The sequence below is a fragment of the Entelurus aequoreus genome, linkage group LG01 (assembly GCF_033978785.1).
Source record: "Entelurus aequoreus isolate RoL-2023_Sb linkage group LG01, RoL_Eaeq_v1.1, whole genome shotgun sequence".
Classification (NCBI taxonomy): Eukaryota; Metazoa; Chordata; class Actinopteri; order Syngnathiformes; family Syngnathidae; genus Entelurus; species Entelurus aequoreus.
Genome location: NC_084731.1, coordinates 29,874,742 through 29,900,562, shown reverse-complemented (window position 1 = coordinate 29,900,562; position 25,821 = coordinate 29,874,742). Strand labels below are relative to the sequence as shown.

The window sequence follows — 25,821 nt, the reverse complement described above, 5'->3', positions numbered from 1 at the left end:
ATTAAAACTATGTAAATGTACATAACGATGTGCAAAAAATTTTTGGGGAAAAAATCATAATAAACTACCTTAAATTAAGGTCCTTAATTCACACATTTGACCATCACATCACAGTTTTGTTCCTCTGTTCTTCACCACCCACACCACTCCACCCACTCCTTAAAACCTGTGCTTCCTGGCTTTTCTGGAGGCAAAGTCATTTATGACATCACTGTAAGAAATCTGATGGCCGACTTTGTTATTAATACTAATCACTGCCATGTACGAGTCTGACTCAGACACGTACATGCAAAAAATAAAAAATAATACTTTTTTGTTAATTGCTTTTGGGGGCCCCCTGGTGGCCGCGGGGCCCTAAGCAAGCGCTTAGTACGCTTTTATGCCTTGGGCCGGCTCTGAGTAAAAGAAATTGATAAACATGTCAAAAATAAATTTCGATGGGACTGGATGGAAAGGGAAATCACTGATACTGTTGGGAAGAAGGAAGTTACGACTTTGTTCTGTGATTTTATTCGGAAAATCGATCGTCCCGGAAAGGTTTTGTGCATGTGGTTTCATGATAATATTGACTATGGATCACGAGGTTTCAAGGCTTTGGAAGTACATGCGAAACACCAAAAACATATGAAACAACTTGAAGCAAGGAAAACAAACTTTTCACTAGCTGGTACTTTTGGATGTCAACCGAAAGCGACATCGAGAGGAAAGATCCACCCACAACCCACTTCAGTTGCAGACAGTGTTGTTAATAATGAGGTAAGCTAAACAATATTTGCTTGCGAAATACGCATGTTTGTTTTAAATATTAACCAATTATTGCTTTGCGAAATATAAATGGGTTTTTCTAAAAATAAAAAGCCACGTGAAAATATATTATGAAATTACAGAAATTCAAAGAGTCGCATTATTGAATCCAGTTAACAATTTATTTGAAATAAATTTGCATATAATACTATTTTGTAATATTAAGTTCTTATGTAGTCTCTTGAAACTATTGTCTTGAAGGTAAATATTTTCACACTTGTTTCATGCAATATGTCAGTGTCCTCACATTATTATTATTTCCTATTTTCAAATATGAGTAAACAATACAAAACATGTTAAATTATTTTCATAAATTTATATCCTATTTTGGCGAAAAGAATGAAATGTTTACATTTGGTATTTTGTTATATTTATCCAAAAATCCAAAAAAGAAGCTACAAAAGCAGAGACCAAAAGGAAAATGCAGGCTGCTCAGAAATTTGCAAGGAAGGCTCATGTTAGGGCTCTCCGAGAAAGCTAATGTGTGAAGTGAACTGAAGTAATGTGGTAATACTGTAAATAAACTGTAGATAATATCACTGATCAATGTGACACCTGTGGATGTGAAATGAACACAAGATGTAAATATTAGTGACTAAATACTGTTGGGACTGAACCATATACAGTGATTCATTATTATAATTGGGTTATGTATGTTCTATTAATGATGTTTTCATGTCTTTAAACACTAAAATATTTTCTTCAAATGGTGCTGTCTTTGTTAATTTTAGCATGTTAAATTGGTGAAAAACCAGGAGCTTCGGGGGCCGTTGCCCCCCTTGTCCCCCCACCTGGCAGACCCCCGGAAATTTTTTCAGTCTTTTTCATTGTGGTCAAATCACATGCCTGCAATTACCATATTTTTCCATTGGGACACTATTAAACTTATTAGGCATTCAGTAAAAATCTTTTAGATATTCATAGGCCACAATAAAATGCATCATCAGCATCGTTCTGGTAGCATACATGGTTCTGGTAAAATTGCCTTAGAGGCAACATGTAAATAAGAACAATATTCCTAAAACCGAATTCAAGGGATGATAGCAAAAGGGCATCCTTTTCAAGCGAGGAATCATTGATGAGGATCTGTAGAGAAGAGTACAAACAAACTTTAAGTCAGAAAGGATGAGAGGGTCCACGGCCTGCAGAAATTGAATCCTCTGCAGCGTGTATATTGTATGTCTTTGTGTTTATGTGCGCACATTTGTGTCTTGCTGCAAAGTTAATTGAGCTTAGCGCGAAAAGTTCTACAGTCTGTGTTCAGTCACGTTCATAAATGACACTTGAGCTGGCGATCACGGAGCTGCAAAGAGGCTTATGGGTTGCATCGTCGTCTGGAGGGTTTGCTCACGAAATGGTTTTAGGATTGAGAGGTGCACAGCAAGTCTTAAGATGAGTCTCTTTAGAAGCCAATAATACAGATAAGCTTTTATTAATTATTTGTGGTCTCTACATTATCTGTCATGTCTGCACACCTTCACAGTGTAATTTGATCCAATTCAAAAGTTTAAAAAAATCCACAAAAGTCTTTACAGTAGTTATATTCTCCACTCTTATCAATCATTCCAGTAATTCAACAATTATTGTATACACAAAGCAGGGACAGTAATATGTTACAATAAATTAAATCTTCATTGCTCAAACGGCACAATTGTTGTCCAACCGCGTTGCTCAGTCCTTCTTCCAGGTTCTGTCTCCAGCGCCAAGTAAAACACAGTATTTTTGTTTAATTCCTATGCTCACAAGGAACACTTAAAACATTGATATCACATTTGTAAAAACATTGCAACTTTTACCACAACTTTTTTAAAAAGCTGCTACGAATGCAGGCATTTGGAGGAACTGTATAATAGATGCCGTGTTTAGGTTGAAAAATGGGAATTCGTAGGAAACTATTTAAACAAGAGGGGGGGGGGGGGTAAAAATATGATAGTGTTGACAGGTATGCCAAGGGGACGAAATAGTTTCTAAGGCTGTGGAAGACTTTACTGGAAGACTATACTGGAATTTACTTAAATTTATTTCGAGATGCTATTGTACACAAATGGACATTTAACAATTCATTGCCAAGCTTATTTTAAATCACTAGCTAACTATTTTGCAAACCAAAACCAAGGCACGAAACCGCTTTATTACAAAACTGAAATTAGTTTCTACCTTGCTACTTAGCTAACAAGAGTGAGACGAAGTTGTGTGAAAAAAGACTTATCATTTTAGCCACAGTCAGCCAGCTAAACTTTGTCTACATCAATTCAAGTATGTTTTAAAGCAGCGTCAATTTGCAATGCTGTTAAAAAGGCACTTTAGTAAACGCGAACACACATACACACATAGACAGGCAGGCACAAATGCGGAGGAACTATCATTAGGTTAAACATACAATCTATTAAATAGCCAACATTTTAAGAATTAATCAAATACAGAATTCTACACATTGAGTCTATAAGAGTGCTAAAACTGCCAAAAGTTAAGCAATAGTCAATATATTATGCAGCTTTTTAAACATCACAAAATGCTTTTCTTTTTGAGGAAGTTAAGTGTTTGTGTTTTGTTTGTTTTCATTGCTGCTATTTCAACTGTTTTTTTTTTTGCAATACATAAACAAGGTTAATTGTTTTTTTCAGCACTTTGCCTTTCCTTTCTTTTAAATGGACACCATTTCAATAGTCATTTTAATTTTGTAACAGCTGAATGAGCATCACAGTTACAGTATAAATCAATAAATATATGAATGAATTAGTCATCTTTGTTGTTTGTAAGCACATGCCTAAAATAACTTAAGCTGCATTTAGAAGTCGATGGAAAAATGAGAGCCATTAAATATGTATACGCTTTATTATCCTATTAGTCGACTAATCGTTAAGATAATCGTTGACTAGTACTTATTTGCAGCCCTACTGTAAAATGAACCATTAGTGATAGATAGTACAAGGTGTCGGAATAAATGAGTTCTGATTCTTGCTACTCCTTTTCAGGCATTTTGAACTGTGCGATGTGACCTTGTGATGTTATGTAACTTGTTAAGCATGTCTGAAACAAATTAACTACACCATACCCTATAATTACATGCGATATTTATTGTCTTGTTGTGGAGAACTGTTTGGTTCCACAGCAGACATGCTGGTGCCAAGTATTTGCTGGTGTACAGTAATTTTTTTTAAAATATAGCAATAGATAAGGTATTTTTTACAGTTACAATATACATAAATTAAGAAGCATCACACACCTACACACACTAAATTATACTGTTTATACACTCACCATGGAAGCTTTGTGTAAAAAAAAATGTATATGATGTTTTAATGCGTCCTTCTGTCTCATTACTGTCAGGAGAATGTCATAATTAACCAGACAAGAGTCCCGAGGGAGGTATAATCAAAGTAGATTATAAGCTTTTATAATGTGTCAGGTGAAACACAATTATGCATTTAAAAAGAATGACTTTCAAGAGCACACCAGCACGCTGACAAAGTCGCTGTGTTTTTCATTTAAATCAAAGGCTATGATAACCTAAATGATCTTAATTAAAAGTTAATCATTGTTCTTTGCTTTCACAGACACTTGTGTAGTTTTAAAAAAAAATGTATTCACATTCCAAAAGACAACTGATAGCAACAAAGCAAGAACATGTAATATTACTGTAAAACAGGGTTGTCCAAACTACGGCCCGCAGGCCACGTGCGGTCTACCTGAGTCTTCAGAGCGGCCCGTGAGACGTCACAAGTTTAACAAGAAGATTGGCCCTCGGCTATGTTTTTGCCTGAATTTAGTCCACTGTGCACTGATTTGGAAGTTTAACAAACAGATTGACCCGCGGCTATATTTTTGCCTAAATTTAGTTCCCTGTGCATTGATTTGTCGTGATTTGCACACCTTCTTCAGGGGGATGATAGAATCAATGATTATTGACCACAAATTTGTTTGAGAGTATCTTGAACAGAGCATCAATATATATGACCCAATCCAAACAACTTTCTCCACTCATAGTGTAAATTAAAGGCCTACTGAAACCCACTACTACCGACCACGCTGTCTGATAGTTTATATATCAATGATGAAATCTTAACATTGCAACACATGCCAATACGGCCGGGTTAACTTATAAAGTGCAATTTTAAATTTCCCGCGAAATATCCGGGTGAAAACGTCTCGGTATGATGACGTTTGCGCGTCGCGTCACGTCACGGGTTGAAGCAGACATTTTGGAATAGCACGGTGGCCAGCTTAAGTCGTCTGTTTTCACCACATAATTCCACAGTATTCTGGACATCTGTGTTGGTGAATCTTTTGCAATTTGTTTAATGGACAATGAAGACAGCAAAGAAGAAAGTTGTAGATGGGATCGGTGTATTAGCGGCGGGCTACAGCAACACAACCAGGAGGACTTTGAGTTGATTAGCAGACGTGATATCCGACGCTAGCCGCCGACCGCACCAATGATCGGGTGAAGTCCTTCGTCGCGCCGTCGATCGCTGGAACGCAGGTGAGCACGGGTGGTGATGAGCAGAATAGGGGCTGGTGTAGGTGGAGAGCTAATGTTTTTAGCATAGCTCTGTCGAGGTCCCGTAGCTAAGTTAGCTTCAATGGCGTCGTTAGCAACAGCATTGCTAGGCTTCGCCAGGCTGGACAGCATTAACCGTGTGGTTACAGGTCCAGGGTTTGGTTCGGTGTCTCCTGATAGTAGAAGTAATAATAGTATTGTTGATCTTCTGTCTATCCTTCCAGTCAGGGGCATGTTTCTTCTGTTTCTATCCGCAGCTAAGCACGATGCTATCACGTTAGCTCCGAAGCTAAAGTGCTTCACCGATGTATTGTCGTGGAGATAAAAGTCACTGTGAATGTCCATTTTGCGTTCTCGACTCTCATTTTCAAGAGGATATAGTATCCGAGGTGGTTTAAAATACAAATCCGGGATCCACAATAGAAAAAGGAGAAAGTGTGGAATCCAATGAGCCCTTGTACCTAAGTTACGGTCAGAGCGAAAAAAGATACACCCTTGTGTCCTGCACTGCACTCTAATCCTTCACTCTCACTTTCCTCATCCACAAATCTTTCATCCTCGCTCAAATTAATGGGGTATTCGTCGCTTTCTCGGTCCGAATCGCTCTCGCTGCTGGTGTAAACAATGTGCAGATGTGAGGAGCTCTTCAACCTGTGACGTCACGCTACTTCCGGTACAGGCAAGGCTTTTTTTTATCAGCGACCAAAAGTTGCAAACTTTATCGTCGATGTTCTCTACTAAATCCTTTCAGCAAAAATATGGCAAAATCGCGAAATGATCAAGTATGACACATAGAATGGATCTGCTATCCCCGTTTGAATAAGAAAATGTAATTTCAGTAAACCTTTAACTGTAACCAACAAAGTCAACACACAGTCGCAAATAACACATCTCCTGCTTATTGAACTTTGTGGACATTATAAAATACATATATATAGTTAAAAATTACACATATATAAATCTATTACAGTGCATGATGGGTGATATGCAAAACATTACTTCCCCATGTTTGCTGCATTTTAGCTGCTTGATATTTCTAATTGATTACAAAACTTTAAGTAAAGTAAGTAAACAAGGTAAGAGTCAAACTTTCACATACTCTTAATATTCAAAACTGTATCATTTATACTTCATATTGCATTGTTGTCATGGTCTGATGTGGGTGGAGGGGGTTGTTTAAGTTATGTGTTGTTGTTCTGTCTGTTATAGCTTGCTTTAATCAACGCAAACAGGTGTTTTTTTGGTACAAAAGATTGTTGTTCCATCACAATCAACGCTCTGCTGTGTGGCAAAAAAAGGTGTTGTAATGTGTTTATTTGTGTATGCATGTGTGTGTGTGCGCACATGCATCTATGTAACAGTGTATTAGCGGTTACTCTGCACTTACCGCAGTTTGTACTGTATTTTTACATGTTTGGCAAACTTCCCTCTTCAATTTGGTATGGAATTAATATGCAGACTTAAAGCGTTGTAATCGCAGATTGCATGCAGAAACAGCTGTGTAAACGTGATCACAGATCACTCTGAGACCGCACACACAGTTGTAATAGATAATATAAAAAAAAACAACTGAAGTTAGTGTACCAATTTCGATGTCATATTTATTTAGAAGCTCATTTAACTACTTTACACATATACACATACTTCAGAACTGTATAAATATATATTTGTGTTACGTGTGTGTGTGTGTGTATATATATATATATATATATATATATATATATATATATATATATATATATATATATATATATATATATATATATATATATATATATATGTATATATATATATATATATATATATATATTTATATATATATATATATATATATATATATATATATATATATATATATATATATATAAATTATAACACTTTAGTTTGGGGGACATATGAACCATTAATTAGTTGCTTATTAACATGCAAATTAGTAACACATTGGCTGTTAATTAGTCATTATTAAGTACTTATTAATGCCTTATTCTGCATGGCCTTATTATACAACCAGTAAGCCATTAACTAAGAGTCTTCCCTAACCCTAACTCTAACCCTTAACCTAACCCTAACCGTATGTTAATAACTAAGTAATGGTTCATATGTTTCCCATAATAAAGTGTTACGAAAAAAAATTAAAAAAAATAAATAAAAATAAATAAATAAATAAATATATATATACACTACCGTTCAAAAGTTTGGGGTCACATTGAAATGTCCTTATTTCTGAAGGAAAAGTACTGTACTTTTCAATGAAGATAACTTTAAACTAGGGCTGCAACAACTAATCGATTGAATCGATTAAAATCGATTACCAAAATAGTTGGCGATTAATTTAGTCATCGATTCGTTGGAACTATGCTATGCGCATGCACGGAGGCTTTTTTTTTTTTTTTTTTTTTGTAATTTAAAAAAAAAAAAACATTTTGTAGTTGGTTTTTTTTGTTTTATAAACCTTTATTTATAAACTGCAACATTTACAAACAGCTGAGAAACAATAATCAAAATAAGTACAAAAACTACAAAACAGCGCCAGGGCGGCGCTGAGGCTACGTCTCATGAGGTGGCGTAAGCTAGCCAATGATGTGTCATGTGCAGCTCACGTGACCACGGCGTCTCCTTTGCTGGAAACATTCGAAAAATGGCGCAGGAAAACACTACCGATAGTTCAGCAGAAAAACATCTTGAGGTTATTGCTTCAATGGAGAAAAGTGTACGACCTAAGTCGTCAAAATTGTGGGAACACTTCACTTTAAAGACTTCAAAGAAGACCGTTTCCTGCAAAATGGCACGGAAGTACAACATTGCTTCTGGAGCGCCTGAAGAAGAAACATGTTGGAGCCATGGATGAAGGGAAGAACTCACAGTACGTAACTTTTTAAGTCCATAGTGGCAACAAGCATTCATGAGTTCAGCTTTTTTGTGAGTAACGTTAAAGTTATGCCTTTGTTGCAACGCGGGGCTGATAATGTGTCTCCGGCACATTTGACTCCGTTTTGAGAGAGAAAACGCACGGTTACCAATTTCGAAATAAACGTAACGGACAGAAATATCTTAGGTTGGTTTCATAATGGATCAATGTAGCCGGGCTGATAAAGCTATATAAATATATTTAGATTTGAGTGACGCTTTAGTATAACTAAACGTTATGAAGGTGCTGGAATATTTCATGCTATTATTCAGAGGCAGCCTAAAATGAATCCTTTATTATTCACAACAGAAATGTGTACAATATCTGATTCAGTTCTGATGAGTTACATTTCTGTGTTATTATTGGCGTATGCTGCACCCCCAATGTCCACAACATGGTGCCAGTATGCTGTTTTTTTCCAATAAAATACTGGTAAGGATAGAAATGTAGTTTGTCTCTTTTATCCAATTGTCAATCGATTAATCGAAGTAATAATCAACAGATTAATCGATTATCAAATTAATCGTTAGTTGCAGCCCTACTTTAAACTAGTCTTAACTTTAAAGAAATACACTCTATACATTGCTAATGTGGTAAATGACTATTCTAGCTGCAAATGTCTGGTTTTTAGTGCAATATCTACATAGGTGTATAGAGGCCCATTTCCAGCAACTATCACTCCAGTGTTCTAATGGTACAATGTGTTTGCTTATTGGCTCAGAAGGCTAATTGATTATTAGAAAACCCTTGTGCAATCATGTTCACACATCTGAAAACAGTTTAGCTCGTTACAGAAGCTACAAAACGGACCTTCCTTTGAGCAGATTGAGTTTCTGGAGCATCACATTTGTGGGGTCAATTAAACGCTCAAAATGACTGTAAATTGTTTGCTTGTTTTTTATTGATCCTTTTATTTTTTTTCTGTATTGTGTAGTTATAATTATATGCTTTTACTTGTAATTGTTTTGAATTGTGGACCCCAGGAAGACTAGTGGGTTGTTGAGGCAACCAGCTAATGGGGATCCTTAATAAAAATCAAATCAAATCAAAAATCAAAATGGCCAGAAAAAGACAACTTTCATCTGAAACTCGACAGTCTATTCTTGTTCTTAGAAATGAAGGCTATTCCACAAAATTGTTTGGGTGACCCCAAACTTTTGAACGATAGTGTATATACCGTATTTTTCGGACTATAAGTCACAGTTTTTTTCATAGTTTGGCCGGGGGTGCGACTTATACTCAGGAGCGACTTATGTGTGAAATTATTAACACATTACCGTAAAATATCAAATGATATTGTTTAGCTCATTCACGTAAGAGACTAGACGTATAAGATTTCATCGGATTTAGCGATTAGGAGTGACAGATTGTTTGGTAAACGTATAGCATGTTCTATATGTTATAGTTCTTTGAATGACTCTTACCATAATATGTTACGTTAACATACCAGGCACGTTCACAGTTGGTTATTTATGCGTCATATAACGTACACTTATTCAGCCTGTAGTTCACTATTCTTTATTTATTTTAAATTGCCTTTCAAATGTCTATTCTTGGTGTTGGGTTTTATCAAATAAATTTCCCCCAAAAATGCGACTTATACTCCAGTGCGACTTATATGTTTTTTTCCTTCTTTATTATGCATTTTCGGCCGGTGCGACTTATACTCCGGAGCGACTTCTACTCCAGAGCGACTTATACTCCGAAAAATACGGTGTATATATATATATATATAAATATATATATATATATATATATATATATATATATATATATATATATATATATATATATATACATATATATATATATATATATATATATACAGTCTACATACTTGCCAACCTTGAGACCTCCAATATCGGGAGGTGGGGGGGGGGGGGGGCGTGTTTGGGGCGTGGTTGGGGCGTGGCTAAGGGCGTGGTTAAGAGGAGAGTATATTTACAGCTAGAATTCACCAAATCAAGTATTTCATATATATATATATATATATATATATATATATATATATATATATATATATATATATATATATATATATATATATGTATATATATATATATATATATATATATATATATATATATATATATATATATATATATATATATATATATATGTATGTATGAAATACTTGACTTTCAGTGAATTCTAGCTATATATATATTTATTTTTTTATTTTATTATACATATAAATAAAATACATACTTGAATTTCAGTGTTCTGCAGGCTATCCAGTAGGTGGCAGTATTGTCCTGTTTAAGAGTGTCACAACATTGCTGTTTACGGCAGACAAACTGCTTTACGGTAGACTAAACGTGACTGCTGTTGTTGTGTGTTGTTACCGCGCTGGGAGGACGTTAATGAAACTGCCTAACAATAAACCCACATAAGAAACCAAGAACTCTCTCTCCTTGTTGTGCACTCTACTCTCTAAAAGCCGTAGATGTTATGACGTCATTGGGCAGGCAGGCTGCTGGGAAAGCGGACGTGAGAACGGCTGTCCCCACTCAGGTCCGCATTGAGCTGGAGGGGGCGTAGCCTCCAGCTCCGGCTGAATACCGGGAGTTTGTCGGGAGAAAATCTCTGCCGGGTGGTTGTCGGGAGAGGCGCTGAATACCGGGATTCTCCCGCTAAAAACGGGAGGGTTGGCAAGTATGACAGTCTACCCCAGGGCAGCTGTGGCTATGAAAGTAGCTTACCACCACCAGGTGTGAATGAATGATGGGTTCTACATGTAAAGCGACTTTGGGTACTTAGAAAAGCGCTATATAAATTCCAGGTATTATATATACTGTATATATCAGTGTTTCCCCCAGAACATTTGTTAGTTAAGGTGGTGGGAGGGGGCGTCGCCCGTGATAGGCGGCTGGACGGGGAAGTGGGTGGGTGGGTGGTTGGAACAGTGTAACTCGGCCTGTCGCCATCACATCTCCACCTCATCGCTGCCACCACAGCCTGGGCGGGGGGGCAATAGACTACAGACACTGATTACATTGAACACATTGTTTATTAAAAAATAACCAAATAACAATATATTATAATAAATACAAATATTAGAGAAATAAAGAAGCCTACAATTTTTGGTTGTGTTTTCCGCTCCATTTGCAGAATGGCGATATACGATATAAATCTCGATATTTTGTATGTAAAGTACAAACAAAACACAAAACAGTCCTAGTTACCTGAGATACTAAGTATGTCATTATTATGACTTAGTAAGTCAATATTTTGACTTAGTAATTTGAGGTTAGTTTGTCTAAATTGTCGGACGATTGCTTCTCTGATGTCTCCATCATGTCCAGAAGTCTCTTCTTTATCTGGACGTCTTCTTCTACTGCATTCAGCAACTTTGTCTTGATGGGAAGTTTTCGTTTTAGTCTGTCATGTTTGTGGCTGTTGAGTTTTGCCTAGTGAAAAAAAAAATTATTATAAGGATTTTTACAAAATTACATTCAACAATCATGAATACATTATTTGGGATAAACCCACTTTAGCACAGGTATAAGATAGATGTTATTTACAACATGTCAACTGGCCCTCAGCATCGTTGGGAAACAATGTGTGTCAATAAAGCACTTCGAGGTATTTTAATTTGGACAGAAAAAAAAAAAGTAATGCAACTGCAGTTTTACTTAAAGGCCTACTGAAATTAATTTTTTTTATTTAAACGGGGATAGCAGATCTATTCTATGTGTCATACTTGATCATTTCGCGATATTGCCATATTTTTGCTGAAAGGATTTAGTATAGAACAACGACGATAAAGATTGCAACTTTTGGTATCTGATAAAAAAAAGGCTTGCCCCTACCGGAAGTAGCGTGACGTAGTCAGTTGAACATATACGCAAAGTTCCCTATTGTTTACAATGATGGCCGCATGAAGTGAGAGAGATTCGGACCGAGAAAGCGACAATTTCCCCATTAATTTGAGCGAGGATGAAAGATTTGTGGATGAGTAAAGTGCAAGTGAAGGACTAGTGGGGAGTTGAAGCTATTCAGATAGGGAAGATGCTGTGAGAGCCGGGGGTGACCTGATATTCAGCTGGGAATGACTACAACAGTAAATAAACACAAGACATATATATACTCTATTAGCCACAACACAACCAGGCTTATATTTAACATGCCACAAATTAATCCTGCATAAAAACACCTGCGTGTTTGTTATGCTAGCTCCTAGCTCCTCTGCTAGCTCCTAGCTCCATAGAACACGCCAATACAATTCAAACACCTGATCAACACACACAATCACTCAGCCCAAAAGACCGTTCACCTAACCCAAGGTTCATAAAGCTTATATATTTTTAAAAAGTTACGTACGTGACGCGCACATACGGTCAAGTTATCAAATGTTTAGCAGCCAAGGCTGCATACTCACGGTACCTGATATTCAGCTGGGAATGACTACAACAGTAAATAAACAAGACATATATATACTCTATTAGCCACAACACAACCAGGCTTATATTTAATATGCCACAAATTAATCCTGCATAATAACACCTGCGTGTTTGTTATGCTAGCTCCTAGCTCCTCTGCTAGCTCCTAGCTCCATAGAACACGCCAATACAATTCAAACACCTGATCAACACACACACTCAGCCCAAAAGACCGTTCACCTAACCCAAGGTTCATAAAGCTTATATATTTTTAAAAAGTTACGTACGTGACGCGCACATACGGTCAAGTTATCAAATGTTTAGCAGCCAAGGCTGCATACTCACGGTACCTGATATTCAGCTGGGAATGACTACAACAGTAAATAAACACAAGACATATATATACTCTATTAGCCACAACACAACCAGGCTTATATTTAATATGCCACAAATTAATCCTGCATAATAACACCTGCGTGTTTGTTATGCTAGCTCCTAGCTCCTCTGCTAGCTCCTAGCTCCATAGAACACGCCAATACAATTCAAACACCTGATCAACACACACAATCACTCAGCCCAAAAGACCGTTCACCTAACCCAAGGTTCATAAAGCTTATATATTTTTAAAAAGTTACGTACGTGACGCGCACGTACGGTACGGTACGTGTTATGCTAGCTCCTAGCTCCTATGCTAGCTCCTAGCTCCATAGAACACGCCAATACAATTCAAACACCTGATCAACACACACAATCCCTCAGCCCAAAAGACCGTTCACCTAACCCAAGGTTCATAAAGCTTATATATTTTTAAAAAGTTACGTACGTGACGCGCACGTACGGTACGGTACGTGTTATGCTAGCTCCTAGCTCCTATGCTAGCTCCTAGCTCCATAGAACACGCCAATACAATTCAAACACCTGATCAACACACACAATCACTCAGCCCAAAAGACCGTTCACCTAACCCAAGGTTCATAAAGCTTATATATTTTTAAAAAGTTACGTACATACGCAAAAAAAAGTTGCGCACATACGGTCAAGCGATCAAATGTTTAGAAGCCAAAGCTGCATACTCACAGTAGCACGTCTGCGTCTTTGTCATCCAAATCAAAGTAATCCTGGTAAGAGTCTGTGTTGTCCCAGTTCTCTACAGGCGTCTGTGTATCGAAGTCAAAAGTCCTCCTGGTTAGAGTCTCTGTTATCCGAGTTCTTCCATCTTGACTGCATCTTTCGGGAATGTAAACAAAGAAGCGCCGGCTGTGTACTGTTGTGGCTGACTACGTTCGAAAAATACGTCCATTTCGCACCGACAACTTTCTTCTTTGCTTGCCCAGCTTCCTTCTCCATAATGCAATGAACATGATTGAAACAGATTCACGAACACAGATGTCCAGAATACTGTGGAATTATGAAATGAAAACAGAGCTTTTTCGTATTGGCTTCAATGTAGAAGGCATACCCGTGTTCGCCGGTCTACGTCACGCGCATACGTCATCCTCAGAGGCGTTTCGAACCGGAAGCTTAGCGGCAAATTTAAAATGTCACTTTATAAGTTAACCCGGCCGTATTGGCATGTGTTATAATGTTAAGATTTCATCATTGATATATAAACTATCAGACTGCGTGGTCGGTAGTAGTGGGTTTCAGTAGGCCTTTAAAGGCCTACTGAAATGAATTTTTTTTATTTAAACGGGGATAGCAGATCTATTCTATGAGTCATACTTGATCATTTCGCGATATTGCCATATTTTTGCTGAAAGGATTTAGTATAGAACAACGACGATAAAGGTCGCAACTTTTGGTATCTGATAAAAAAAGGCTTGCCCCTACCGGAAGTAGCGTGACGTAGTCAATTGAACGTATACGCAAAGTTCCCTATTGTTTACAATGATGGCCGCATGAAGTGAGAGAGATTCGGACCGAGAAAGCGACAATTTCCCCATTAATTTGAGCGAGGATGAAAGATTTGTGGATGAGTAAAGTGCAAGTGAAGGACTAGTGGGGAGTTGAAGCTATTCAGATAGGGAATATGCTGTGAGAGCCGGGGGTGACCTGATATTCAGCTGGGAATGACTACAACAGTAAATAAACACAAGACATATATATACTCTATTAGCCACAGCACAACCAGGCTTATATTTAATATGCCACAAATTAATCCTGCATAAAAACACCTACGTGTTTGTTATGCTAGCTCCTAGCTCCTCTGCTAGCTCCTAGCTCCATAGAACGCGCCAATACAATTCAAACACCTGATCAACACACACAATCACTCAGCCCAAAAGACCGTTCACCTAACCCAAGGTTCATAAAGCTTATATATTTTTAAAAAGTTACGTACGTGACGCGCACATACGGTCAAGCTATCAAATGTTTAGCAGCCAAGGCTGCATACTCACGGTACCTGATATTCAGCTGGGAATGACTACAACAGTAAATAAACACAAGACATATATATACTCTATTAGCCACAACACAACCAGGCTTATATTTAATATGCCACAAATTAATCCTGCATAAAAACACCTACGTCTTTGTTATGCTAACTCCTAGCTCCTATGCTAGCTCCTAGCTCCATAGAACACGCCAATACAATTCAAACACCTGATCAACACACACAATCACTCAGCCCAAAAGACCGTTCACCTAACCCAAGGTTCATAAAGCTTATATATTTTTAAAAAGTTACGTACGGTCAAGCTATCAAATGTTTAGCAGCCAAGGCTGCATACTCACGGTACCTGATATTCAGCTGGGAATGACTACAACAGTAAATAAACACAAGACATATATATACTCTATTAGCCACAACACAACCAGGCTTATATTTAATATGCCACAAATTAATCCTGCATAAAAACACCTACGTGTTTGTTATGCTAGCTCCTAGCTCCTCTGCTAGCTCCTAGCTCCATAGAACACACCAATACAATTCAAACACCTGATCAACACACACAATCACTCAGCCCAAAAGACAGTTCACCTAACCCAATGTTCATAAAGCTTATATATTTTTAAAAAGTTATGTACGTGACGCGCACATACGGTCAAGCTATCAAATGTTTATCAGCCAAGGCTGCATACTCACGGTACCTGGTATTCAGCTGGGAATGACTAAAACAGTAAATAAACACAAGACATATATTTACTCTATTAGCCACAACACAACCAGGCTTATATTTAATATGCCACAAATTAATCCTGCATAAAAACACCTACGTCTTTGTTATGCTAACTCCTAGCTCCTATGCTAGCTCCATAGAACATGCCAATACAATTCAAACACCTGATCAACACACACAATCACTCAGCCCAAAAGACCGTTCACCTAACCCAAGGTTCATAAAGCTTATATATTTAAAGAAAGTTACGTACATACGCAAAAAAAAAGTTGCGCACATACGGTCAAGCGATCAAATGTTTAGAAGCCAAAGCTGCATACTCACGGTAGCACGTCTGCGTCTTTGTCATCCAAATCAAAGTAATCCTGGTAAGAGTCTGTGTTGTCCCAGTTCTCTACAGGCGTCTGCGTATCGAAGTCAAAAGTCCTCCTGGTTAGAGTCTCTGTTATCCGAGTTCTTCCATCTTGACTGCATCTTTCGGGAATGTAAACAAAGACGCGCCGGCTGTGTACTGTTGTTGCTGACTTCGTTCGAAAAATACGTCCGTTTCGCACCGACAACTTTCTTCTTTGCTTGCTCAGCTTCTTTCTCCATAATGCAATGAACATAATTGCAACAGATTCACGAACACAGATGTCCAGAATACTGTGGAATTATGAAATGAAAACAGAGCTTTTTTGTATTGTATTCAATGGGGAAGGCATACCTCTGTTCCCCGGGCTACGTCACGCGCATATGTCATCCTCAGAGGCGTTTCGAACCGGAAGTTTAGCGGCAAATTTAAAATGTCACTTTATAAATTAACCCGGCCGTATTGGCATGTGTTATAATGTTAAGATTTCATCATTGATATATAAACTATCAGACTGCGTGGTCAGTAGTAGTGGGTTTCAGTAGGCCTTTAACTCAATATTATTTATTACAAGAAACTACTCAAAGCATTTTTAATACAACCCTATTTAAATACATCTAAAACAGCTGAACTTTAATATATTCTTGCCATCTTGACTTCTGATTCCAAAGCAAGCATTTTTGTCACACTGTTGTCAAACAATGATAATATTAAAACAAATGGGCAAAATATGATTCCACATTGTTGAAAGTGGTCATCTGAGAGCATTTGTAATTGCAGTGCAGTTCATATAAAAATGTTTTGATGCCCCAGATATACAACATCTATCTGCCTTTTAACAATATTACTTCCTAGCAATGAAGTTAGCGCCCACGTACCTGAAGTAGAGCTCTTCTCTCTTTCACCACAGAAGATTGTGGATTGCTCTTTTTGGAATCTTGCTGCTCTTGTACATCATTCGGCATATCTTTGTCTGTGACCAGGCTCTCAAGGGTGAATGGAGAATCTGAACTCCTGTGAGAGCTTGTGTCAATATCTCATGTTTCTATTCCAAATTGAATGGATGTAGTTGATGGAGAACCGCCCAAGATCTGCTCGCGTAGTTCGAAGTACAGCAAAACAACTCCAGGGTAACCACTTCTTCGACTTGCGTCGACTGCTTGTCTGTACTTTCCACAAATCACTTTCAATTTAGTGCCGTTAGTTGTTTTTGTGATGTCCTCTTTCCGATGAGGAAATTCCTCAGATGTCCCTCCAAGTCCGTACCGTTCCAAAATAGGGTAAGAATGTCACCAGACTTGGACTGGCAAGTTTCCCAGTCAACACTTTGTTGAGTTTTGTTAACTTTGTTGAGTTTTGTTAACTTTAAACTCCAAAACGATGCTTAAAAGATCTCTACTTCTCTGTCAGTCCACATATATAATTCTTTCTTGCCGTGACCCGCCATTTTTGCTATATGCCGCCTCCGGAAATGACGTTTTGGATGTTTCTGATTGGCTAAAATGGTCTGAAATCCTAGGCTACAGCGCCCCCAGTATTTTGCCATGCGTATGACACTAAGTGTATGCGTTTGCTTAGGGACACTAATAGTTTTTTAAATGTGCACCTGTGGCTGGAGATCTTGTTAAGATGTTAGTTTAGGCGGCAGCTCTTTGTTGTTAAGGCGGCCGCCTTAACACCAAAACACTGTGGGAAACCCTGTATATACATTAGGGCTGTCAAGTGATTACTTTTTAAATCAGATTAATCACACTCTAATTCTGATTAATCACAGGTTATTATTATATTTTAAATACCCTAATATTTGGATACAAATGCAATTTTGTTGTCAGAATGTCATATAGGAACGATTTCTAAATGTTTTATTGGACTGCAAGTAACTGATTTGCTCAAAACTTACAGTTAACAGTAAGTACAGTAAGAATTAAGTGCAGATTTATTTATTTTTTGTCTTAAATTTAAATATTTCCTGCTTAACCAAACATGAAAACAAAATAATCGGCTCTGTTGGCCACTTAGTTAATACAAATACTGGACAAAGTGCGTCCCTTGACAGCTCAATACGGAACACATACTTTTGTTTCTAAATACGGGGCAATTTCTTTTTTCAAAGGATGTTTGGCAACCCCATTTCATGCTTGCGGCACCATCCTCACGTTCATGTTTCGCTTTAGGATGCTATTTTAAACTTGATGTGTGCCAATAAGAAAGTTTGTCTGTGCAATACTAATTACCTTAGTTTCATGTCAAATTACATCAAGGTTTATTTCTAAAGCGACAGTGGGTGCAGAAGACATCGCTCTAACTGTCATTGGTGTGTGACGTGATCACTCTTTGTACAATGCGCTGCCTTCAGGCGTAGGTCAAAACATACGCTTTGATTAATCATCATTAATTTATAGTAACGCGATACATTTTTTTATTAATCGCATGTGTTAATGCGTTAACATTGACAGCCCTAATTTAAATGTATCATATATGTATATAATATATTAATATATAATTTTTTTAATATGTATGTATCTATGTATATTGTTACTGTACATTCTATCCGCTTTTAGCCCCCGGCCACATTTTTTTTAGCTCAACGCAGACCCCGAGTCAAAAAGTTTGGACACCCCTGCTGTAATACCTCCACCAAATGCCTCTCTTAATGTCGTTGAGTTTGTGGTTAATAATATCTTCTCTGTCTGTCTGCAGTCTCCTACCAGGTGAAGCAGGGGACATGTGAGGTCGTGGCTATCCATCGCTGCTGTAATAAGAATAAGATTGAGGAGCGTTCCCAAACTGTCAAGTGTTCCTGTTTCCCCGGGCAGGTCGCTGGCACCACCAGAGCTAGACCCTCATGTGTGGAAGGTAAACACAACTTTACAACACCACTAGTTTGTGTGTGGGAAAGTTAAAAATGCATAGCGGGAGTCACTTGCAGAGGTGGGTAGAGTAGCCAAAAATTGTACTCCTATAAGAATATCGTTACTTCAGAGTTATATGACTCAAGTAAAGGTAAAAAGCGAAAAAATAAGTATTCAGTGAAAAAACTACTGAAGTAATGAGTAACTGATTAGTAATTTCTGATTTATTTATTAGCTATTTTTTAATGGTATTTGCACTACAACCATATCTGGTTTTAGTGTGCGAGTTATCGCGTGTGTGTGTGTGTGGGGGTGTGTGTGTGTGGAATAAGGAATTATTTATCGTTGTTAATTGATTCCGGGCCTGACCAAGGCACATTATTAAAGCCATTTAGACATAAAATAACACCCACATAGTCACCTTTAGACTTGTTTCCTCCAATTTAGTAATGCTGCCTGAGGCTGAGCCAATCAGTGGCAGCACGCTATGATTGGTTTGCTCTCATCTAGTGGTCAATACTAATGTAGTAGTGATATTTTTAGTTCATTAAGCCTTTGTTATGCTTGAAAATGCTTAATTTAGACCAAAAAATATTTAGAATGTACTTTAAAAAACAAGCAAGGGAAAACCGTACCACGATAGATGCACATTTTACTGTCACTTATAACAGAGCTGCTACCATATGCATAGTTTAAAAAAACAAAACATCTACAATTTACTGCAACGTTTTCTCTAGCTCAGGGGTGTCCAAAGTGCGGCCCGGGGGCCATTTGCGGCCCGCAGCTAATTGTTTACCGGCCCGCCACACATTCTGCAAAAATTGCAAAATTGATAATATTGCAAAAATTAAAAAAAGCATTTAAAGAAAGTGGAATGAGGTGAAATCTAACAAGAAAAAGTTCCAATGTTGACACAAAGCTGCCATGCAGGCTGTTTTTTTTCTTTTGTCTTTGTTTATTTTTCTTTTTTTTGCCGTTGCTAAAAAAAAAAAAAAAAAGACTAAAAATCTATGTTTTAATGAATTATTACTTAAAAAATATCACTTTAAAAAATGTTATGTGGAAAAAATATTGCATATATTGTGTGGTTGCCATAAAAAAACATCAAAGTTTTATTTGACAAAAGAGCGTAATACAAACAAAATAATAGTTCAAACGTAAAATCGACAGATATATCTGAAGTTGATCTCGTAATTTCAATGTCAATCAATGATCAATCAATCAATGTTTATTTATATAGCCCTAAATCACAAGTGTCTCAAAGGGCTGTACAAGCCACAACGACCCAGTGGGACGTCGGTGAATGACTATGAGAAACCTTGGAGAGGACCGCATATGTGGGTAACCCCCCCCCCCCCCCCTCTAGGGGAAACCGAAAGCAATGGATGTGTTCAAAGTGTTCAAAGTAAAAAAAACTAATAAAAATGTATCACTTTATGAGTGGAGGACCTTTTGGATCCCAAATATATTTAGTAGGATTTTATTTAACATTTCACTGTGATTACTCAAAAATATTAAAGAATTAAAATCAATGGTGTCCTGCATTATTGATCTTTTAGGGCTCTAATGACTAAATACTGCATATTTCAGTTTTACTATAAAAAACAAAGTTGTCTTTGACAGAAAAGGCATAAAACCTTTTTTTTTTTTTTTTACTTTATATCAACCTGAAGTTGATGTAGAGATTTACTGTAAGCGTTAAATAAAAAATAATAATGATTTGACTTATTTTTTACATTTTAATGACTGAGACCCTTTATGGTCCCCGGGAGCCCTAAAGGTTAAAAAAAAAATCCATATATTTTGTTAAGGTTTGAAAATGAAAAATATCAAAATGGCCCCCGCATGCTTACATTTTTCCGTGTACGGCCCTCAGTGGAAAAAGTTTGGACACCCCTGCTCTAGCTGGAATGAATCTCAATGTAATGCAGTAAAAGTGGTGTTTTTTTCCCCAAAAAATACTCACGTAAAAGTAAAAAGTATTATTCAAAATACTCTGGCAAAAACAAAAGGAAACTGTAATGGAGTAATTGTAGATATATTATACCAAATATTATACACTATACCAAATAGTATATACAGGAATGTCTGGGTTGACCTACATTGCACAATGTTTTGGTTTTTGACTGAAATTTTTGACAAAAGTTTGCCCTGGTTTTTGTGTGCTGTCTCAGTTGATTCCGTGAAATTTAAAGAGTTCCACGCGTTTGTGACTCACTCTCTGCGCTTCTTTTATTAAGTATGACGGCAAAATAATCCACCACAGGACTAAAGAAAGTTGCGAGTTGTAGCACACTGCTGACAGTGAGGCATGTTGTCCCGTGAAGCCCTGTCTAGCGCATGCGTATGTTTGCATCAGTTGATGTAAATAAAGTTGTGTGTTCTTGGATATAATGCAAGTTTATCTTTGATAAAGAAGGCGAGAAACAGTATTGAATTCAATAAAGAACTCAGCGCAAAGTACAAAGGTCGCGTCACCTTGGCTGTTTGTTTTTTAATAAAGATAAAAGGGGTAATAAATCTTAATTTATACATTTAATCCATCATTTATACGTACTGTATCGTTTCCTGCATTTATAACTCCAATTACTCCCTAATAAAATGTGTTTCATGTTAATAGTTTCGGTGTCTGGAACAGATTAATTGGATTTACTTTCTTTTTTGGTGATCATTTGTCGTGCAATTCGGTTTTTGGCAGGCTTTTAAGAACGTATTACTAACAAAAACCGAGGTACCACTGTACTGTGTATATGTACACACAGTTGAGTACATCCTGGTGTGTTATCCAATGCCAGACCTTTGCCAGAATTGTTTTGAGTATCATCATAATTCTAACTTTTAAGATACATCTAACAGTAACTCAACAAATCCAAATGTGTTTATTCGACTTAAATGCCAGTGATGCTATACCTTCATTAGGCCAGTAGAAGGTGCTTTTCCCATTCAAATCACAACCATGTTCATGTTAACACCCTTTTCCCCCAATAAAGAACTAGATTTGTTGTTAAACCTCTCTGATGAGTTCCTGAATGAGCGCAGTGCCTTGATAATGATGAAATCAGGCAACCATAGCAACAATGATTGTTTGGTAATGGAATTTGGGATAAATAAGGAGCAATGTGAAATGTGGTTTAGACTTGACCAAGTTTGCTAATAGGAAGGAACGATAGCGAATAGAAGCAAATGCACTAATAAGAGGGATGAGTGACTAAAAGTCTCTCAGTGATAAATACTTGTAGATTATCTTTATCACTCCACCCTTGCAAATGCATGCCCGCAAAAAAGTCTCATTGCACGTGTTAGCAAGGGCTTTCATTTTATCCAAATCTCACTGCCTCTCAGTTCTGACTTCCGTGCTCAGCAGCACTCATCTCGGGAGTCACGCATGACCTTAGAGTTCACACTTACAAAAGATCCCACCTCAGCACACACCCACCTGCATACACCAGCGCCTCTCACGATCTTCGCTGATGGAGAGAAACAAACCTAACTCTGTTGCCAGCCTTTGCAGAATGACTGTGGTGTAAATGGACTTGCATTATTGATGTGGCTGAAAGAGGAGTAAATGGCAGCGGGTCCCATTACCGGTTGCAGTCTTGCGAGGCCCATTACTGTGGGCCAAACTATTTTCAAATCAGCACTATTTGTCTCATATTTGTTTATTTTTCTTAGGACTAAAACGACCGCATCTTGTTTTTGACTTGTATCTTTGTTGCCATCAGATCTCCTCTCTATTTGTTTTCTTGTTTCTTCGACAAATCATTTTTGTAGGTGAATCTGATTTGTTTTAGAAGCAGGGCTAATGGGAATCCCCACAAATAAACATATTGCATGTGTGACTGTTTCCACCTCAAGGAAAAGGGCTAAAGCACCCAGATAAACAAATAAACACTGTAAATTTAAGTTTAATGCTGTGGTTCTCAAACTTTTTTCACCAAGTACCACCTCAGAAAAATATTGTCTGTCCAAGTACCACAATAATGATCAACATTAAAATACAGTAGCATAGTAGGTCTTAGTATTCATTAAAAACAAGGCAGAGGTTTTATTTAACAAGTGTATTCAATATTTTTGGCCACTGTTACATTACACAGAGAACAAGAACACTGTACTTTAATCAAGTGATTTTTGGAGATAGATGGAGCCCGCGTTGTGGTACACATACCACAATTTCAGAATCCCCGGTTTAGTGAGGTCCTCGAATGGGGCTCGCTGTGGTTCAGCTTTAGCTCTGGCGGAGCACCGAGAAGACGATCAAACTTGACTATCTTGAGCTGGGGTTGCACACTCAATTTACCTTGGGGTTGCTTGGGGTAGAGTGCAGGGCTGCAACTAACGACTGTTTTGATAGTTGACTAGTCATCAACTATCTTAACGATTAGTCGACTAGTCGGATTATAAATCGCACATCTATATAATGGCTCTAATGTTTCCTTTGACTTTTAAATGCAGCTTAAGATATTTCAAGCATGTGTTTACGAACAACAAAAATGACTAACTCATTCATAAATATTTATCCATTTTTTCCATCCATCCATTTTCTACCGCTTATTCCCTTCGGGGTCGCGGGGGGGGCTGGAGCTTATCTCAGCTACAATCGGGCAGAAGGCGGGGTACACCCTGGACAAGTCGCCACCTCATCGCAGGGCCAACACAGATAGACAGACAACATTCACACTCACATTCACACACTACGGCCAATTTAGTGTTGCCAATCAACCTATCCCCAGGTGCATGTTTTGGAGGCGGGAGGAAGCCGGAGTACCCGGAGGGAACCCACGCAGTCAAGGGGAGAACATGCAAACTCCACACAGAAAGATCCCGAGCCAGGGATTGAACTCAGGACTACTCAGGACCTTCGTATTGTGAGGCAGATGCATTAACCCCTCTTCCACCGTGCTGCCCATAAATAATTATACTGAACAAAAATATAAAACGCAACACTTTTTGCTCCCATTTTTAATGAGTTCAACTCAAAGATCTAAAACGTTTACTATATATATGAGAGCAAGGTGGGTGAAGGGTCTGGCCCAAGGACATAATGGCAGTGACTCGGATTGCGGAAGCTGGATTCCTACTCGGAACTCTCAAGTGTCTGGAAGGCCATTGTACCTCCTGAGCTTTTGTTAACTCTTTCTTTCATTCCTCTACAGATAGTTCAAAAGGTTATGCAGATATTCTGATGGCACTTTTTAGAAATGTCAGAAATGGGATAAGGAACAAGTGATTATATTTGGGGGCTGATCCGGATCACTGCCTAGATTTAGGACTTTTTTACTATTGAAGGGGTCGGCAACCCACAGCTCTGGAGCCACACGCGACTCTTTCATGTCTCCGCCATGGCTCCCTTTGGCTTTGAAACAAATTGTTAATAAATAGTGGCTATTTGTCCAGGGTGTACCCCGCATTCCGCCCGAATGAAGCTGAGATAGGCTCCAGCACCCCCCGCGACCCCAAAAGGAACAAACAGTAGAAAATGGATGGATGGATAGTCAGTTTATTTTTAAGTAACAGTTGTTGTTTTGGAGAGCTCAGTTATCTTGTAATATAAAAATAAAACCTATTTTAATGTTTTGTCAATCGAAATGTACATCACATCCCCTACGTGCCATCGCTTGCTGCCAAGCAATTGCATTGTTTTTAGCAGTTGATCCGAGGTAAGCTAGCAATGGACAGATCAATCTTGTCATTCAGACAGTGAACAAAATAATGGCAAAATAATTAAACCACCGACCGTTCCGTTCATTATTGGAAGAAGTTGAAAGCACATATTCCGATCTCCTGCTGCACAATATAGTCTGGTGGCTGTGCAGACTAAAAACTTTCCTGGAAAGCAAAGAGCTCCCATTCCTTGAGCTAGAACAGCCAGAGGGGCTGGAAAAGTTGCACTTCATGGTGGATATGACAGCCCCAACTTAACACGCTCAATAAAAGTCTTCAGAAAAATGAAGGCACAGCCCTGCAGATGCTGGAGGAAATCTTGGCGGGTGTTTGAGCGCAAAATGACCGTGTTTGGCAGAGAGGTACGCTGTCTCACTTCCCCTTGTTAGGAGAGTTCAAAGAAGCACGCATTGCTCGGATAAATTATGAACATTTGACACAATGTGTCAAATGCTAGTATTTGATTCCATAAATGCGTATAAGTGTAATGAAACTATAAGTGGTGTTATCAGCATTTTAGGAAATCAAACAGAGTTTGCAGCTCGAGGTGGGTCTTATTTGGTGGGAAATGGGCTCAAATATTTATTTGTATGCTGAAGGTTGCTGACCATACTTGCCAACCCTCCCGATTTTCCCGGGAGACTCCCGAATTTCAGTGCCCCTCCCGAAAATCTCCTGGGGCAACCATTCTCCCGAATTTCTCACGATTTCCACCCGGCCAACAATATTGGGGGTGTGCCTTAAAGACACTGCCTTTAACGTCCTCTCTCACCTGAAACCTTCACCCTTTAACAGCCGCATGCTGTCCAGGCGTCCGCTTTTCCTCCTAATAAACAGCGTGCCGGCCCAGTCACATCATAATGTAGCGTTGGGCGGGTTTAACAATGGTCTTTACTCGAAGATGTCAAGAAATACTGTTACGTTGTATGATCTTTTAACTGTTTTAATGATAAAGCAAGGCATACTTGGTCAACAGCCATACATGTCACACTGAGGGTGGCCGTATAAACAACTTTAACACTGTCACTAATATACGCCACACTGTGAACCCACACCAAACAAGAATGACAAACACATTTCTGGAGAACATCCGCACCGTAACACAACATAAACACAACAGAGCAAATACCCAGAATCCCTTGCAGCACTAACTCTTCCGGGACGCTACAATAACATCTACGGCTTTTGGACTTCAGTGCACAACTGCACACACAACAAGAAGGAGACAAAGCAGAAGAA

At 38.1% G+C, this 25,821-nt stretch overlaps 1 protein-coding gene across 1 annotated transcript in view; it reads left to right on the top strand.

The window, feature by feature from the left end:
* The window catches only part of LOC133650169 (chemokine-like protein TAFA-4), a 93,189-nt gene that overhangs the window by 20,539 nt on the left and 46,829 nt on the right, over nt 1-25,821 (top strand). The window contains exon 4 of the mRNA XM_062047101.1: nt 18,770-18,925. Coding sequence (XP_061903085.1) covers nt 18,770-18,925 — 156 coding nt within the window. The remainder of the gene's footprint in view (nt 1-18,769; nt 18,926-25,821) is intronic.